The following is a 19037-nucleotide window of genomic DNA, read 5'->3' as shown; positions in this document are numbered from 1 at the left end:
TTCCTGAAGCCACAATGGTCTCTTTAGTCTTAGCCACATTGAAACCCGAGTCACTGTGTTAGCACCAGTCTATCAGATACTCTACCGTGACTCTGCATGCTGACTTGTCATTGTTGCTGACGAGGACATGTGTCATCAGCGAACTTAACAATGTGCTTAGAGCTGGATCCAGCAGTGCAGTTGTACTTTGAACTTTGAGGAAGAGATCACCAGATGGGCTGATGAAAACATTCAGAGTCCTTGATGAAACATCCTCTGTCAAAGGAACTTCTGGCCCACAGTGAACACAGGGCTCAGTCCTCTGCTGTTGTGTTCTACCCAAAGTGGTGAAGGAGTGTTTGGAATGTCTCGTACTAAGGTCATGCATCTGGGGCACATGTAAAAGGAAGAGGGAACCACTTCATAAACTACTCATGCACACACACCACCGGCACAGAAAAAAACTGGAGGAACTCAGCAGGCCAGGCAGCACCTGTGTGGAGAGGAATAAAGAGTCGATGTTGCATCAGGACTGGAAAGGAAGCCAGAATAATAATGTAGGGGGTGAGGGGAGGTGTACAAGCTGGGATGTGAGAGATGAGGCCAAGTGAGGGGGAAGGTGGGTGGAAGTGAGAGTATGGATCAAAGTAAGATTATTATCCAGGTATGTATACCATATACAACCTTGAGTCTCGTTTTCTTGCAGATACCCACCGGAAAATAAACACAACAGAACCCATGAAAAATACAAAAGTAACAAATATTGGCAAAGATCTCACGTGTAAAGGAGGAGAAGTTGTGCAGATGATAAAGGAGTAAATAAATAATACTGAGAACAGGAGCTGCAGGGTCCCTGAAAGTGAGTGCACGGGTTGTGGAGTCATTTCAGCGTTGGGGTGGGCGAAGCCGTGCACACCAGCGCCACACAGCAGGGCAACAGCTGGCATGGGACCCAAGACTCCTGCACCTCGTGCCTGATGGCAGAGAGGGAGATGGGTCAAAGAAAGGCAGGTGGGGCAGGCTCAGGTGGGGAATATTGGTTTGCACAGAGTAGCAGGGCTGAACACTAGTTCGTTTTCCGCTTTCTGGCTTTGACGCTTCAACCTGGCTCTAAACCCACCCCGGCCTTCGTCTGTTTCAAGGTGCCTTACCCGCACTCCTGAGAGTCAAGTTTGTGGAATCCATCAGGGGATCATAAAATCGCTAGTTTGTTTAGACAGTTCAAAAGTACGTTTTCAAAAGGGAAATAACAGACTGCAGATTGCTCCAATCACAGTTCAGAAGTATATTTTATTGACATACAGCGTGGAATAGGCCCTTTGAGCCACTACGCCCAGTAACCCCCCTCAACTTAACCCTAGACTAATCACAGGACAACCTACAATGACCCATTAACCTACCAATCAGGGTGCGTTTGGACTGTGGGAGGAAACCGGAGCACCTGGAGGAAACCCACACGGTTGAGGGGAGAACATACCAACTCCTTACAGGCAGCTACAGGGACTGTACTCAGGTTGCTGGGACTGTAAAGCGTTGTGCTAACCACTACACTACCTTGCTGCCTGACATCTAATAGTTTTGTTAGCTGCTTGCAAAATGTCGCTGTATATCGCCAGCAAGCGCCATCGTGGAGGTGATACACGGCAAGGGTAAAGGGCTGTAAAAGGTATCTGAAAGGAGAGGGCAGTGGAGCATGGAAGATGGAGGGGCACTGGGGGGGGGGGAAGAGACAGGTAGGCAAGGAGAAGGGGTAAGAGTGGAGCCAGAATGGGAAATGGAAAATGAGAGAAGGGGGAGGGAGAGAAACTTCCAGAAGCTTGAGAAATCGACGTTCATGCTGTCAGGTTGGAGGTAACCCAAATGGAGTACATATTGCTCCTCCAACTTGAATGACCTCATTGTGGAAGTAGAGGAGGCCATGGACTGACATATTGGAATGGGGAGCGGAATTAAAATGGCTGTCCACTGGGAAATCCTGCTTGTTGTGGACAGAGCAAAGACGGTCAGCAAAGCAGTTCCCCAATCTATGTCGAATCTCACTAATGTAGTGGAAGCCACAACAGATACAGGCGACCCCCACAGACTTGCAGATCACCTTTCACCTCTCATCCTCACCATCCGGGTCATTCCACCATCTCACTCCTGCCATCGGACTCACACCTTCGTGTACAGGTACTCTCTTATAACCAGCAGGTTCTTGAACTGAACCTTAACTCAGCGATGGGAAGTGTTGTCTCACCATCACACCCACAGACAAACGGCTGCTGTTGTAGTCTGGCAAACTAACCGCTACCTTGCTGAGGCCAGGCTACAACTCTCAGACACCTCCTCTTATCTACCCTTCGAAGAGGATCATGAGGTCATTGTCTCCTGCACCATCATCAACCTCATCAGCTTAGGAGATCTCCCATCCCACTGTCACCAACCTCATACTTTCCTCAACAAGAAATGCTCCTCTACCTCCAACCCAAGATCCAAAACCTGACTGCCCAGGTAGACTCATTGTTGCTGCCTGCTCCTGCCACACTGAACTTGTGTCTGCATACCTCGACTCCATTTTATCACTGATCTCTTCAACAACTTGCAGTTCACTGGCCTTGATTTATTAATTTCACTATGGATGTCCAGTACCCTTTGTCCATCTAGGCTGTAATGAAGTCAGAAAGTAATATCTAAACATAAACTAGCACAGACAGGACACCACAATAAAATGATACTCTTCACTGGGAACACCATTTTCCATCCCATCAGCAGAGGCAATAATTTAGATTAGATTTTATCTCAATCTTTAAAAAGGTTAAATTAATTGACTTTTTAAATCTTTTTATTGCAACTCATTTTATATTTGAAATAATTCAATTATCTGTAATACTCTTAACAAGTTACTCAGCTTTTCCTTGAGATTTTACAAATAGATTTGGAACAAGTCAAAGAGTTCCTAATTTAGAGGAAAAACTTGGTTGTCACCATCACATACCCAAACCTTGTTCTAGCAACCAGAACACACCAGAGGGGAGATTTAGTTGGTCCTTAACTTCACTCATCATGTCACCCGATCCTAAAAACGTTCTTTCTCTGACTGAAACTGAGTGAACAAAAGTTGTCATCTGCACATGTATGAATATTTTTTTCTTGTTTATTTGCAGCTCCTTTTTGGAACAGAGCGGTAAGCTCATCTTTAAATCCCTAAAAACTCACTCAACAGCAAATTGAGATGGACCAAGTCCAATAATGCAGACACTCCTTGCCAATTGTTAACCACACTGTTACATTCTGTTGTTGTGGTTGGTCTTGAGGCTTGGATACGGTACAGAATGACGCCAAGTCAGAAACCAAGCTGTGTAAAATGATTAAGTGATTGAAATCTTGACTTTAGGAGTTATCACCAAAGACTGAACAGTGGTCAGACCCAGAAATAAGTTAAGGCTTGGGCCGAGGAGAGGGAAAAGTGACCATTAGGCTGGAATTTCTTGGGCAGTTCTGCAGGGAGAACTCTCAGCATTCATCCCACGTACTAATAGGTCCAGGTATCCTGTACGGACGTGTTGACCTCCAACACGAGAGCAGCAGTATCTGTCCACTGAACACGGGCCGGTGGGGTCAATGACAATTATATGGCTGTGAGAAAGAATAATAGGTGAAAGAATGAGGTAATTAAACTTCAAAGTATCAAGTTATACACAAAGTCTTACAATTTACTGTCGGCTGGCACACCATCTAATTAATTAATATAACTAGAAAGCTCATCTGCTCCTGATCTTTAACCAGTCTCCTACTGCACTAGGCATATATGGTTGTCAGATGGAACGTAGGTATACTGGAAAGTGGGGCTTCCTTCCTATTGACTGACATACAGTGTGGAATAGGCCCTTCCAGTCCTCCGAGCTGTGCCACACAGCAATTCTCCAATTTAATCCCAGTCTAATCACGGGACAATTTACAATGACGAATTAGCCTTCCAACCGGTACATCTTTGGACTGTGGGAGGAGACCCGAGCACTGGGTGGAAACCCACAGAGCCACGGACAGAACATACAAACTCTGTACGGGCAGCTGAGGGAGATGAACCCCGGGTCACTGGCACTGTAAAGCGTTGTGCTGACCACTACGTTACTGTGATCCCCGGGTCACTGGCACTGTAAAGTGTTGTGCTGACCCCTACGTTACTGTGATCCCCGGGTCACTGGCACTGTAAAGCGTCGTGCGGACCCCTACGTTACTGTGAACCCTGGGTCACTGGTACTGTAAAGTGTCGTGCTGACCAGTACGTTACTGTGAACCCCGGGTCACTGGTACTGTAAAGTGTTGTGCTGACCCCTTCGTTACTGTGAACCCCGGGTCACTGGCACTGTAAAGTGTTGTGCTGACCACTATGTTACTGTGAACCCCGGGTCACTGGCACTGTAAAGTGTTGTGCTGACCCCTACGTTACTGTGAACCCCGAGTCACTGGCACTGTAAAGTGTGGTGACCACTACGTTACTGTGTACCCCGGGTCACTGGCACTGTAAAGTGCTGTGCTGGCCACTACGTTACTGTGAACCCCAGGTCACTGGCACTGTAAAGCATCGTGCTGACCCCTATGTTACTGTGAACCCTGGGTCACTGGCACTGTAAAGTGTTGTGCTGACCCCTACGTTACTGTGAACCCCGAGTCACTGGCACTGTAAAGTGTTGTGCTGGCCACTACGTTACTGTGAACCCCAGGTCACTGGCACTGTAAAGTGTTGTGCTGACCACTATGTTACTGTGAACCCCGGGTCACTGGCACTGTAAAGTGTTGTGCTGACCACTACGTTACTGTGAACCCCGGGTCACTGGTACTGTAAAGTGTTGTGCTGACCCCTTCGTTACTGTGAACCCCGGGTCACTGGCACTGTAAAGTGTTGTGCTGACCACTATGTTACTGTGAACCCCGGGTCACTGGCACTGTAAAGTGTTGTGCTGACCCCTACGTTACTGTGAACCCCGAGTCACTGGCACTGTAAAGTGTTGTGCTGGCCACTACGTTACTGTGAACCCCAGGTCACTGGCACTGTAAAGCATCGTGCTGACCCCTATGTTACTGTGAACCCTGGGTCACTGGCACTGTAAAGTGTGGTGACCACTACGTTACTGTGTACCCCGGGTCACTGGCACTGTAAAGTGTTGTGCTGGCCACTACGTTACTGTGAACCCCAGGTCACTGGCACTGTAAAGCATCGTGCTGACCCCTATGTTACTGTGAACCCTGGGTCACTGGCACTGTAAAGTGTGGTGACCACTACGTTACTGTGAACCCCAGTCACTGGCACTGTAAAGTGTTGTGCTGGCCACTACGTTACTGTGAACCCCAGGTCACTGGCACTGTAAAGCATCGTGCTGACCCCTATGTTACTGTGAACCCTGGGTCACTGGCACTGTAAAGTGTGGTGACCACTACGTTACTGTGAACCCCGGGTCACTGGCACTGTAAAGCGCCGTGCTGACCACTACGTTACTGTGAACCCCGGGTCACTGGCACTGTAAAGTGTTGTGCTGACCACTACGTAACTGTGAACCCCGGGTCACTGGCACTGTAAAGTGTTGTGCTGACCACTACGTTACTGTGAACCCCGGGTCACTGGCACTGTAAAGTGTTGTGCTGACCACTACGTTACTGTGAACCCCGGGTCACTAGTACTGTAAAGTGTTGTGCTGGCCACTACGTTACTGTGAACCCCAGTCACTGGCACTGTAAAGTGTTGTGCTGACCACTACGTTACTGTGAACCCCGGGTCACTGGCACTGTAAAGTGTTGTGCTGACCACTACGTTACTGTGAACCCCAGTCACTGGCACTGTAAAGTGTTGTGCTGGCCACTACGTTACTGTGAACCCCAGGTCACTGGCACTGTAAAGCATCGTGCTGACCCCTATGTTACTGTGAACCCTGGGTCACTGGCACTGTAAAGTGTGCTGACCACTACGTTACTGTGTACCCCGGGTCACTGGCACTGTAAAGCGTTGTGCTGACCACTACATTACTGTGTACCCCGGTCACTGGCACTGTAAAGTGTTGTGCTGACCCCTACATTACTGTGAACCCCGGGTCACTGGCACTGTAAAGTGTTGTGCTGACCACTACGTTACTGTGAACCCCGGGTCACTGGCACTGTAGAGTGTTGTGCTGACCACTACGTTACTGTGAACCCCGGGTCACTGGCACTGTAAAGTGTTGTGCTGACCACTACGTTACTGTGAACCTCGGGTCACTGGCACTGTAAAGTGTTGTGCTGACCCCTACGTTACTGTGAACCCCGAGTCACTGGCACTGTAAAGTGTTGTGCTGACCACTACGTTACTGTGAACCTCGGGTCACTGGCACTGTAAAGTGTTGTGCTGACCACTACATTACTGTGAACCCCGGGTCACTGGCACTGTAAAGTGTTGTGCTGACCACTACGTTACTGTGAACCCCGAGTCACTGGCACTGTAAAGTGTTGTGCTGACCACTACGTTACTGTGAACCCCAGTCACTGGCACTGTAAAGTGTTGTGCTGACCATTACATTACTATGAACCCCAGTCACTGGCACTGTAAAGTGTTGTGCTGACCACTACGTTACTGTGTACCCCAGTCACTGGCACTGTAAAGTGTTGTGCTGACCACTACATTACTGTGAACCCCGGGTCACTGGCACTGTAAAGTGTTGTGCTGACCATTACGCTACTGTGTACCCCGGGTCACTGGCACTGTAAAGTGTTGTGCTGACCACTACGTAACTGTGAACCCCGGGTCACTGGCACTGTAAAGTGTTGTGCTGACCACTACGTTACTGTGAACCCCGGGTCACTGGCACTGTAAAGTGTTGTGCTGACCACTACGTTACTGTGAACCCCGGGTCACTAGTACTGTAAAGTGTTGTGCTGGCCACTACGTTACTGTGAACCCCAGTCACTGGCACTGTAAAGTGTTGTGCTGACCACTACGTTACTGTGAACCCCGGGTCACTGGCACTGTAAAGTGTTGTGCTGACCACTACGTTACTGTGAACCCCAGTCACTGGCACTGTAAAGTGTTGTGCTGGCCACTACGTTACTGTGAACCCCAGGTCACTGGCACTGTAAAGCATCGTGCTGACCCCTATGTTACTGTGAACCCTGGGTCACTGGCACTGTAAAGTGTGCTGACCACTACGTTACTGTGTACCCCGGGTCACTGGCACTGTAAAGCGTTGTGCTGACCACTACATTACTGTGTACCCCGGTCACTGGCACTGTAAAGTGTTGTGCTGACCCCTACATTACTGTGAACCCCGGGTCACTGGCACTGTAAAGTGTTGTGCTGACCACTACGTTACTGTGAACCCCGGGTCACTGGCACTGTAGAGTGTTGTGCTGACCACTACGTTACTGTGAACCCCGGGTCACTGGCACTGTAAAGTGTTGTGCTGACCACTACGTTACTGTGAACCTCGGGTCACTGGCACTGTAAAGTGTTGTGCTGACCCCTACGTTACTGTGAACCCCGAGTCACTGGCACTGTAAAGTGTTGTGCTGACCACTACGTTACTGTGAACCTCGGGTCACTGGCACTGTAAAGTGTTGTGCTGACCACTACGTTACTGTGAACCCCGAGTCACTGGCACTGTAAAGTGTTGTGCTGACCACTACGTTACTGTGAACCCCAGTCACTGGCACTGTAAAGTGTTGTGCTGACCATTACATTACTGTGTACCCCGGTCACTGGCACTGTAAAGTGTTGTGCTGACCCCTACATTACTGTGAACCCCGGGTCACTGGCACTGTAAAGTGTTGTGCTGACCACTACGTTACTGTGAACCCCGGGTCACTGGCACTGTAGAGTGTTGTGCTGACCACTACGTTACTGTGAACCCCGGGTCACTGGCACTGTAAAGTGTTGTGCTGACCACTACGTTACTGTGAACCTCGGGTCACTGGCACTGTAAAGTGTTGTGCTGACCCCTACGTTACTGTGAACCCCGAGTCACTGGCACTGTAAAGTGTTGTGCTGACCACTACGTTACTGTGAACCCCGGGTCACTGGCACTGTAAAGTGTTGTGCTGACCACTACGTTACTGTGAACCCCGAGTCACTGGCACTGTAAAGTGTTGTGCTGACCACTACGTTACTGTGAACCCCAGTCACTGGCACTGTAAAGTGTTGTGCTGACCATTACATTACTATGAACCCCAGTCACTGGCACTGTAAAGTGTTGTGCTGACCACTACGTTACTGTGTACCCCAGTCACTGGCACTGTAAAGTGTTGTGCTGACCACTACATTACTGTGAACCCCGGGTCACTGGCACTGTAAAGTGTTGTGCTGACCATTACGCTACTGTGTACCCCGGGTCACTGGCACTGTAAAGTGTTGTGCTGACCACTACGTTACTGTGATCCCCAGATCACTGGCACTGTAAAGTGTTGTGCTGGCCACTACGTTACTGTGAACCCCGGGTCACTGGCACTGTAAAGTGTTGTGCTGACCACTACGTTACTGTGATCCCCAGATCACTGGCACTGTAAAGCATCGTGCTGACCCCTATGTTACTGTGAACCCTGGGTCACTGGCACTGTAAAGTGTGGTGACCACTACGTTACTGTGAACCCCAGTCACTGGCACTGTAAAGTGTTGTGCTGGCCACTACGTTACTGTGAACCCCAGGTCACTGGCACTGTAAAGCATCGTGCTGACCCCTATGTTACTGTGAACCCTGGGTCACTGGCACTGTAAAGTGTGGTGACCACTACGTTACTGTGAACCCCGGGTCACTGGCACTGTAAAGCGCCGTGCTGACCACTACGTTACTGTGAACCCCGGGTCACTGGCACTGTAAAGTGTTGTGCTGACCACTACGTAACTGTGAACCCCGGGTCACTGGCACTGTAAAGTGTTGTGCTGACCACTACGTTACTGTGAACCCCGGGTCACTGGCACTGTAAAGTGTTGTGCTGACCACTACGTTACTGTGAACCCCGGGTCACTAGTACTGTAAAGTGTTGTGCTGGCCACTACGTTACTCTGAACCCCAGTCACTGGCACTGTAAAGTGTTGTGCTGACCACTACGTTACTGTGAACCCCGGGTCACTGGCACTGTAGAGTGTTGTGCTGACCACGTTACTGTGAACCCCGGGTCACTGGCACTGTAAAGTGTTGTGCTGACCACTACGTTACTGTGAACCTCGGGTCACTGGCACTGTAAAGTGTTGTGCTGACCCCTACGTTACTGTGAACCCCGAGTCACTGGCACTGTAAAGTGTTGTGCTGACCACTACGTTACTGTGAACCTCGGGTCACTGGCACTGTAAAGTGTTGTGCTGACCACTACATTACTGTGAACCCCGGGTCACTGGCACTGTAAAGTGTTGTGCTGACCACTACGTTACTGTGAACCCCGGGTCACTGGCACTGTAGAGTGTTGTGCTGACCACGTTACTGTGAACCCCGGGTCACTGGCACTGTAAAGTGTTGTGCTGACCACTACGTTACTGTGAACCTCGGGTCACTGGCACTGTAAAGTGTTGTGCTGACCCCTACGTTACTGTGAACCCCGAGTCACTGGCACTGTAAAGTGTTGTGCTGACCACTACATTACTGTGAACCCCGGGTCACTGGCACTGTAAAGTGTTGTGCTGACCACTACGTTACTGTGAACCCCGAGTCACTGGCACTGTAAAGTGTTGTGCTGACCACTACGTTACTGTGAACCCCAGTCACTGGCACTGTAAAGTGTTGTGCTGACCATTACATTACTATGAACCCCAGTCACTGGCACTGTAAAGTGTTGTGCTGACCACTACGTTACTGTGTACCCCAGTCACTGGCACTGTAAAGTGTTGTGCTGACCACTACATTACTGTGAACCCCGGGTCACTGGCACTGTAAAGTGTTGTGCTGACCATTACGCTACTGTGTACCCCGGGTCACTGGCACTGTAAAGTGTTGTGCTGACCACTACGTTACTGTGATCCCCAGATCACTGGCACTGTAAAGTGTTGTGCTGGCCACTACGTTACTGTGAACCCCGGGTCACTGGCACTGTAAAGTGTTGTGCTGACCACTACGTTACTGTGAACCCCAGTCACTGGCACTGTAAAGTGTTGTGCTGACCACTACGTTACTGTGTACCCCAGTCACTGGCACTGTAAAGTGTTGTGCTGACCATTACATTACTATGAACCCCAGTGACTGGCACTGTAAAGTGTTGTGCTGACCACTACGTTACTGTGTACCCCAGTCACTGGCAAAGTGTTGTGCTGACCACTACGTTACTGTGAACCCCAGTCACTGGCACTGTAAAGTGTTGTGCTGACCACTACGTTACTATGAACCCCAGTCACTGGCACTGTAAAGTGTTGTGCTGACCACTATGTTACTGTGTACTCCGGTCACTGGCACTGTAAAGTGTGCTGACCACTACGTTACTGTGAACCCCAGGTCACTGGCACTGTAAAGTGTGCTGACCACTATGTTACTGTGAACCCCAGGTCACTGGCACTGTAAAGTGTGCTGACCACTATGTTACTGTGTACTCCGGTCACTGGCACTGTAAAGTGTTGTGCTGACCACTACGTTACTGTGAACCCCAGGTCACTGGCACTGTAAAGTGTTGTGCTGACCACTACATTACTGTGTACCCCGGGTCACTGGCACTGTAAAGTGTTGTGCTGACCACTACGTAACTGTGAACCCCGGGTCACTGGCACTGTAAAGTGTTGTGCTGACCACTACGTAACTGTGAACCCCGGGTCACTGGCACTGTAAAGTGTTGTGCTGACCACTACGTAACTGTGTACCCCAAGTTGACAATGAATAACCAGTCTAAGTGGAAGCTCAAACAGCTTCCTCAGTGTTCCAGTTACACTGAAGGATGAATGGGCAGGTCTTACTATACAAGTTCTGTAAATTTTTGAATATAGCTTTGGAGGAATAGTCGCAAATACAGAAAACAGATGCAATATATTTACAAAAATCATGCTGCACTTTCCCTAAAGTTGTGATCAAAATAAGAGCAGCAATGATAAAGCGAGGTTCCACGTGACAGGGTAGAGTTTGGGAATGTAATAGAAGAATGTGGGATGGATTGTTTAATAACTAGATCATCATAAATGGAGAAAAAAATAGCCTTGGAGCTTGTTACTTTGCAGGCTATTATATAAGAAGCAATGTAAGCATCAATTTGTATTCAAAGTGAAGCTGGAATTCAAATATTTAAATTGAAAAGGAGATGCTGGTAAAATGATGTGAGCACAGTATCAACAGGAAAAAAGAGAAACCGCATCCATCCTCTGTGGAAAACTGTATCTATGATTTCAAGGTTGAGAACTTATGGTAAAACAAGAAATGAATTGGCAGATTTTCACCTTAAGAAATATGTATTTCACATACAAATGAATTCAACTTACTTGGAGAACATAATGCTGACTTACATTATCAGAGAAAATCTTAGAATAGAAATCTATTTCTCTAAACCGGACATATAAGAGTTAGACAATGTAAAATGGCAGTTTCACCACACAGCAAATATTACATATATTATGTAATCCTTCAAAAGAAGTCATCAAATAAATTTTGAATTGAATTTAAGTTTAATCTTCTGTAGCATAAATGAGGCATCAACATGAGCTGAGATTGAAAAGGTGTGATTCTTATTGCTCAAGAAATGTAGCCATAGGATCTTCAGGTCTCTGGCGTTTCATTCTGTACGCCTCCATTTCTTCCTCTGTGGGCTCTTTTGTTTCGTATCTGCTATTGTAACTTCGTTTGCGTTCATCCATTTGCAAAATGTGTTCAACCTGCTTCAAACGAGCTTCTTCAGCTAGCAGGGCCTAAGTAAGGGAAAAGAAGTATGTTATTTTCCATTGTTAAACCTGGAAGTTTAACATTTGGTTCCCAAAATTATTGAAAACTGTGATCTAGGGTAAGTGTATAAATACAAGTGTGAACATAAATTAGGTATGAACTTTGGCTGAACATACATTGCTTGATGTTGTTTTAAATTCTCAATTTCCATGATATATTTAGCAACAAATATCTTTAAAATGACTTAAAAGATTAAAGGGCTAAAAATGTCATAACTGTTTATTCATTTGAACTAGAATTATTCACATGCATCAATTGATTTATCAAAAACTAGGAATTACAGAAGTTAAGCAAAGGAAATGCTAGTCAAACCACACAGGTCAGAATTTCCAAGAGATATGCAACTTCAGGAGAAACAGCATGCATACGCTCTGCATTTTACATTTTATATAAATAACTGCAACGAAGACACTGAAGGCACAGTTGCTAAATTTGTTGATAGGTAGAAAGTAAGTTGTGATGAACATGAAGCAAAAAAAAGAGATAGACAAATAAAATCAGTTTAGAAACAGCAAGCAATATAAGAAAATGTGAAATCGTCCATAATGGGAGGAAAGATTTGAAATTTTTTTTTTCAAATTGAGAAAATTTGGTGTGCTCTGAATGCAGGGGGATCTGGGAGTCTGGATAAATGATTCATAAAACAGTACTCAGGTACAGCAAGTGATTAGATAACTAACAAAATGTTGTTGCTAGGGGAACTAATTGCAAAAGTAGAGAGGTTATGCCTCAATTATATACAGCATATTGGAAGGACTCCACTAGAGTACTGTGGACTCCATTGGTTTTCTTACTTAAAATAGAATATTAATGCACAGGAACCAGATTTTTAAAAAGTGAGCTGATACTGACTTTCAGAGGTTGCCTTATGAGAAAAATTGGTCACACTAGGTATGTACCTGTTTAAGTTTAAAGATTGAGGGATGACATGCTTAAAATATATAAGTGGCAATTTTTTCCTCTCAGAGGGGCATGAATCTGATGAACTCTTTGTCTAAAATGTTGATGGAAGCACCAGTGACTATTTTTAAGATAGAGATAAATAGATTTGTGATGAGCAAGGGAGGCGAAAGGTTACTATGGATAGAGAGTAACAATCAGATCAGTCACGATCTTCTTAACTGGCCAAGCAGGCTCGAGGGGACGAGCAGACTGCTTCTACTTTTGGTTAGCAAGGCTGTTAGTAAAGTGCAACACACCTTGTTCAGTTTATCTTTCTTTTTTGCATCTTCATCTTCACTATCTGAGCCATGACTTTTCTTGTGCTTCTTCTTTTTCTTCTTCTTTTCTGCTTTAAGCTTTTCTTTATGTATCTACAAAAACAGCAAGCTTTCAATGTGCTGTCACAATAAGTTATACAGGCAAGACCTGTACTTACTGAACATCCCTAATTAGTGTAAAGTACTTTTTTAAGGTTATGCATAGGTTATTTAAACATTTCAAAGACCGTGTCCTAGATCTTGCACACCAACTCCAGCAACTCAGCTCTTCACAGGGAAACTAAGGAGAAAATGTGAAGAATTGAACATCATGTGACTATGTTTGGGAGGCTCTTGATCACCCTGCCCTAGTATTGTGATCAAACAATGCAAGTGAATATCAAACTTTATTAGGCTATGATATGCCATACTAGGTCAACAAGTTGAAATTGCAGATCACCTCAACGAAGCAACACCATTGGCCATGCAACACTCCACTTTGTAGTTCTCTGACAGAATCCTAAAAATATGAACCAATAAAATTCTATTTCAAATGCTGTAATTCTGCAACCTGGTCCTGGAAATGTATTGTTAAATTTGTTTCTAAACAATACCTAGATCCAAATACTTAATTATGAACCAGTAGAAATATCACAAGAAGGCCCCCTATCTTGTCACTCAATTCCTAATCCACTGCAGGACTTATACTGAACCTTTATTCTCTTCCTATCAGGTGGCATTCCATCATGAATCACTTACTGAGCGTTATGACAGATATCTGTTACAAACGTTAATGTCACATGGTTGAACAAGTCATCAATTTCATTCAAATAAGCAGAAACACAAATGGCATAGGACAAAAGCTTGCATAAGTTTTTATCTCCACTGCACATGTATATACTTTATATTTTATTGTCGCCAAACAACTGATACTAGAACGTACAATCATCATAGCGATATTTGATTCTGCGCTTCCCGCTCCCTGGATTACAAATCGATAGTAAATATTAAAAATTTAAATTATAAATTATAAACAGAAAATATAAAAATGGAAAGTAAGGTAGTGCAAAAAAAACGAGAGGCAGGTCCGGATATTTGGAGGGTACAGCCCAGATCCAGGTCAGGATCCGTTCAGCAGTCTTATCACAGTTGGAAAGAAGCTGTTCCAAAATCTGGCCATACGAGTCTTCAAGCTCCTGAGTCTTCTCCTGGAGGGAAGAGGGACGAAAAGTGTGTTGGTTAGGTGGGTCGTGTCCTTGATTATCCTGGCAGCACTGCTCCGACAGCGTGTGGTGTGAAGTGAGTCCAAGGACGGAAGATCGGTTTGTGTGATGTGCTGCTTGTGTTCACGATCTTCTGCAGCTTCTTCCGGTCTTGGACAGGACAACTTCCATACCAGGTTGTGATGCACCCTAGAAGAATGCTCTCTACGGTGCATCTGTAAAAATTAGTGAGGGTTTTAGGGGACAGGCCAAATTTCTTTAGTTTTCTCAGGAAGTAAAGGCACTGGTGGGCCTTCTTGGCAGTGGACTCTGCTTGGTTGGACCAAGTCAGGTCATTTGTGATATTGACCCCAAGGAACTTAAAGCTTTTGACCTGTTCCACTTGCGTACCACCGATATAAATTGGGTCGTGCGGTCCGCTACTCCTTCTGAAGTCAACAACCAATTCCTTCGTCTTGCTGACGTTGAGGGATAGGTTATTATCTTTGCACCATGCCACCAGGTTCTTAATTTCCTCTCTGTACTCAAACTCATCATTACCCGAGATACAGCCTACAATTGTTGTGTCATCAGCAAACTTATATATTGAGTTCGATGGAAACTTGGCTACACAATCATGGGTGTACAGTGAGTACAGCAGGGGGCTGAGTACACAGCCTTGTGGGGCACCGGAGCTCAGAGTGATTGTAGAGGAGAGTTTGTCCCCTATTTTTACAGCCTGGGTCCTGTCTGTGAGGAAATTGAAGATCCAGCTGCAGATCTGAGTGCTAAGGCCCAGGTTCCAGAGCTTAGGAACCCGTCATAAGAGGGTTTCGACTTTTATGTTATTGCGGAGGCTAATTAAAATGGCCTCTTTGTTATGTTAATCTGGGGAATGTGGCTTTGTTGTGTTAAATGCTGAGAAAGTTTGCGCTAGCAGCTTGTTTTTGCTTTAGAGTGTATTTGTTAAAATTTACTGGGTGTGCTGGCTGATGATTGATGTTGTGATTGATTCGGGCGGTGACTGACCCTGTGGGGAGCGTTGAGGCAGGTGCTGAGCTGGATTTCCCCTAGACATACACGAGCCAATATAACGGAACGTTACAAGTGGGGGCTACCGTCCTGGATTTGGATTTTCGGTAAAGTTGTACTAGTCATCGTGTTAAGTGGTGTGAAGATGGATTGAGATAAGATTGTAAGTTGGTGTGAATGGGAGGAGGTACCGGTGAATCATGTGTGTGTGTTAAGTGGAGTCGATTATCGCATTCCGGCAGATGTACTGGTGCGAGGGTTGAGTTCGATTAAAGGTATCGGGCAGGTAGAACTTATAGCTAGAAGGGGTGGGAAAGAACTGCAGTCCAGCTGGATGTTGGTGCGGACGAGTGCCGACGTCATGACGTTGGAACTACCAGCGACAGTCCACGCCCCGGGAGAGGCAGGGCTGTGGGGTCTCCACACTCTCCCCGAGGACGCAAGTGAGGAGGTGCCGGAGGAGGAGCTAGATGAGGCCCCCGGGGGGGAGGGGTGCCAGTAGCAAGAGGTGGAGGTGTGGAGTGGGAAGGTTTGGCCAGGCCCCACCCCCATGGGCGGGATGAGACTGCCGAGTTAATGGCTGCCATTACCTCCCTGGCGAGAAGGGTTGAGGGGCCCCGCCCGAAGCTGAGAATTTTCTCGGGAGCCAGGCCCACCCCGGAAGGGGAGGATGACTATGATACCTGGGTTAAAGATACATCCCAATTGTTAGAGGTGTGGCCAGTTTCGGATGAGGAAAAGAGACAGCGATTGGTGGAAAGCTTAAGGGGCGGGGCGGCCCGGGTGGTCCGCGATCTGAGAGCGGCACGCCCCTTGGCTTCCCTATCGGAGTGTTTGGACGCTTTGGAGGAAGTGTTTGGACTGTCAGGAGATCCCTGGCGGCATTTAGCGGAGTTTCAACGGATGGGGCAGAGAAGAGGGGAAAAGCTCTCAGACTATGCTTTCAGGCTGGAAGGAAAACTTACGGGGTTGCTGCGATGAGGGATAGTGAGGGAGGACGAAGTGGCGGTGTTAAGGATGAGCCAGATATGTAGCGGTTCCCGGGAGGATGACAGAGTGGCTTGGAGTGTACGGCAGTCATTTAAGTGGGGCCCCCCTCCATCATTCGGACAGCTGATCCGAGAGGTACGGGCCGAGGAGAGTGCTTCGGGCTGACCAGGGGGCTCGGACCCCCAGGGACGGTCTTCAGCGGTTCAGGAGGTGGTAGCCAGGGTGAGATCAGAGAAATCCAAGGGGTCCCCGGGAGGGCGTATCGGGAGGAGAGAGGCGGCGAGTAGTGGGTGCTATAACTGCGGGAGAGAGGGGCATTTCCGGCGGGAATGTGAGTGGCCGGGGGCGTGCTACAGCTGTGGGGAAGCGGGCCACTTGCGGAGGGATTGTGAGAGACGAGATGTGCCGAGGGGGGAGGGCCCCCGGGCCACCAAGAAGGAAGAGGTGTCGGGAAACTTAGGAGAGGCTCAGTGAGGGAATGGACTGGAGTCTCGGGAGGAACACGTTCCCAGAAAACAGCTATGGAACCCCAGAAAGAACAAGCCCACCCGGATGAGTGGTGGGACCCCGTTCCAGCGTGTCCCTACGGATAGAGGGAATCTTTGCGAAAGCCATCCTTGACACCGGGTCGCAGGTTACCTTACTGTACCGGTCGTTCTACAACAAGTATCTAAAGCATTTGCCAGTAACTCCGTTTAATGCATTGGAGATTTGGGGAATAAGTGATGGTGATTACCCGTACGATGGGTACTTGTCAGTGAGATTGGAATTTTCGGAGGGAGGTGTGGGAGTGTCGGAAGCCTTTGAGACACTGGTGTTGGTCTGTCCGGACCCGGTAGAAACCGGTGGTGCTGCCCTGCTGGTGGGGACTAACTCCCCTCTGGTGCGACGGCTCTTGGGAGCCTGTAAGAAGAAGGCGGGAGAGTGAGACAGAGGATGGACGAGGTGCTGTGAGACCGCTAACGGGGTTGGACCCCGAGGAGGGCGTTCGGCGAGGAGACGGAGACGGACTCGTGTGGATCGTCTGGTCGACCACCGTTGTTGGTCCCAGGCGGCTGGTCGAGGTGGTCTGAGGGGGGTCACAAGGTGAAGAAGAAGGTCCTTGAGCTCCAACGGTTTTTGTGCACGAAGAGATTGAACTTTGATAAGTGTGGCGCCTTTTATTCTCCTTTCATATTTTATTCTCTTTTAATTATATAGTTCCAGTAATATCTATAAACTGTATATCATTTAATTGCATCTGGTGTATTGTCTGTTATTTGGGTGGGACAGCATCCACACAAACGAATTACCCAGTTTGCCGGGGCCGAGGGCCGTTTCCCTAGACGACAGCGAGCCGAGCGAACCTGAGGGTGGCCGGGGGGGGGGCTACATTTGGAATGATGGTATTAAAGGCAGAGCTGTAGTCAATGAAAAGGAGCCTTACATATGTGTCTTTATTCTCCAGGTGTTCTAAGGAGGAATGTTGGGCCAGAGAGATGGCATCTGCCGTTGACCTGTGGCTCCAGTATGCGAATTGCAAAGCGTCAAGGTTGACCAGTAGGCTGTGGTTGATGTGTGCCATAACCAATCCCTCGAAGCACTTCATAGCAATTGATGTCAGAGCCACAGGTCGACAGTCATTCAGGCATGCCACCTTGCTCTTCTTCGGCACTGGGATTATCGTTGCCTTCTTAAAACACGAAGAGATCTTAGACTGAAGCAAGGAGCAGTTGAAGATGTCAGCAAACACTCCAGCTAGCTCGCTTGCACAGGCCCGGAGAACCCGTCCCGGAACACCATCTGGGCCCGTCGCCTTCCTTGGATTTAACTTCAGAAAGGCCCTTCTAACGTCCTCCTCGGTGCCGATGAATCTCGATGCCACCAGGTCCGGTTCATCCGGAGGGAGCCGGACGCTCCTCTTCTTTTCGAATCTTGCGTAGAATACGTTAAGTTTGTCAGGAAGAGAAGCGCCACAGTTATTGATATTTCCAGTCTTTTCTTTGCACCCAGTGATCTCATTTAGACCCTGCCATGGTCTACTGGCATCCCTCTGGTTAGCCTGGGCTTCCAACTTGGCTTGATATTGCTTCTTGGCACCCTTAATAGCTTTCCGGAGTTCACGCCTGGATTCCGTGCAGCGACTGGTATCCCCGGACCTAAAAGCCGCAGCTCTAGCCTTCAAAAGGGATATGACCTCATAATTCATCCAAGGTTTCCAGTTAGGGAATATCCGGATCGTTTTGCAAGACACACAGATCTCCGTGCATTTCCCATCGTGTATATCCCAACATTTTGTTGCTATTTTACAATGAACAGTCCTGATTTGGCAGATAATTAATTAATTAGTATTTAATATACACAGAATCCCTTGCACAGAACCATTGGATCCAAATAAATACCTGTACACACCTCAATATCCGCTACAACATTCTCGTTACTCTAACAAAGAAATCTATAGAAGTTGCCACCAAGACTTCGCAGTTCTCAAGATCAGCAATTCAAAGACAGTTATTTCCAAGTCATTGTTTAATTGTTTCATATGCTGTTATAATGTTCCATTATATTTGTACAGAATGATACTTGCCTCAACTAAACTTTTTGGTACACTCTCAGATGCTTCCTGGTTAGAATCTGGAATTTCAGGAAGGCAGTTCACGTCATCCTCCTCCTACAAGGAGAAAGTAAAGAACAGGATAGCTTAGAGAGCAATTCGACATTGCTTATTCCATGTAAAACTTGTTGGTAGCTAAAACCGATGTTGATGGAACAACACTGCAGTTCACCAACATCTAAAACTTTTAAAAACA

General features: G+C 47.3%; 1 protein-coding gene across 1 annotated transcript in view; it reads right to left on the bottom strand.

The window, feature by feature from the left end:
* Positions 1-11272: 11272 nt before the first annotated feature.
* The window catches only part of slu7 (SLU7 homolog, splicing factor), a 45543-nt gene continuing 37778 nt past the window's right edge, over positions 11273-19037 (bottom strand). Inside the window, exons 14-16 of the mRNA XM_063053568.1 lie at positions 18815-18898; positions 13025-13138; positions 11273-11791 (exon numbers count right to left, since the gene is read on the bottom strand). Of these exons, the coding sequence (XP_062909638.1) occupies positions 11612-11791; positions 13025-13138; positions 18815-18898 (378 nt within the window). The 3' untranslated portion in view covers positions 11273-11611. The remainder of the gene's footprint in view (positions 11792-13024; positions 13139-18814; positions 18899-19037) is intronic.

This window comes from Mobula hypostoma, chromosome 7 (assembly GCF_963921235.1).
Source record: "Mobula hypostoma chromosome 7, sMobHyp1.1, whole genome shotgun sequence".
NCBI lineage: Eukaryota > Metazoa > Chordata > Chondrichthyes > Myliobatiformes > Myliobatidae > Mobula > Mobula hypostoma.
This window is presented reverse-complemented; position numbering and strand designations above follow the sequence as displayed.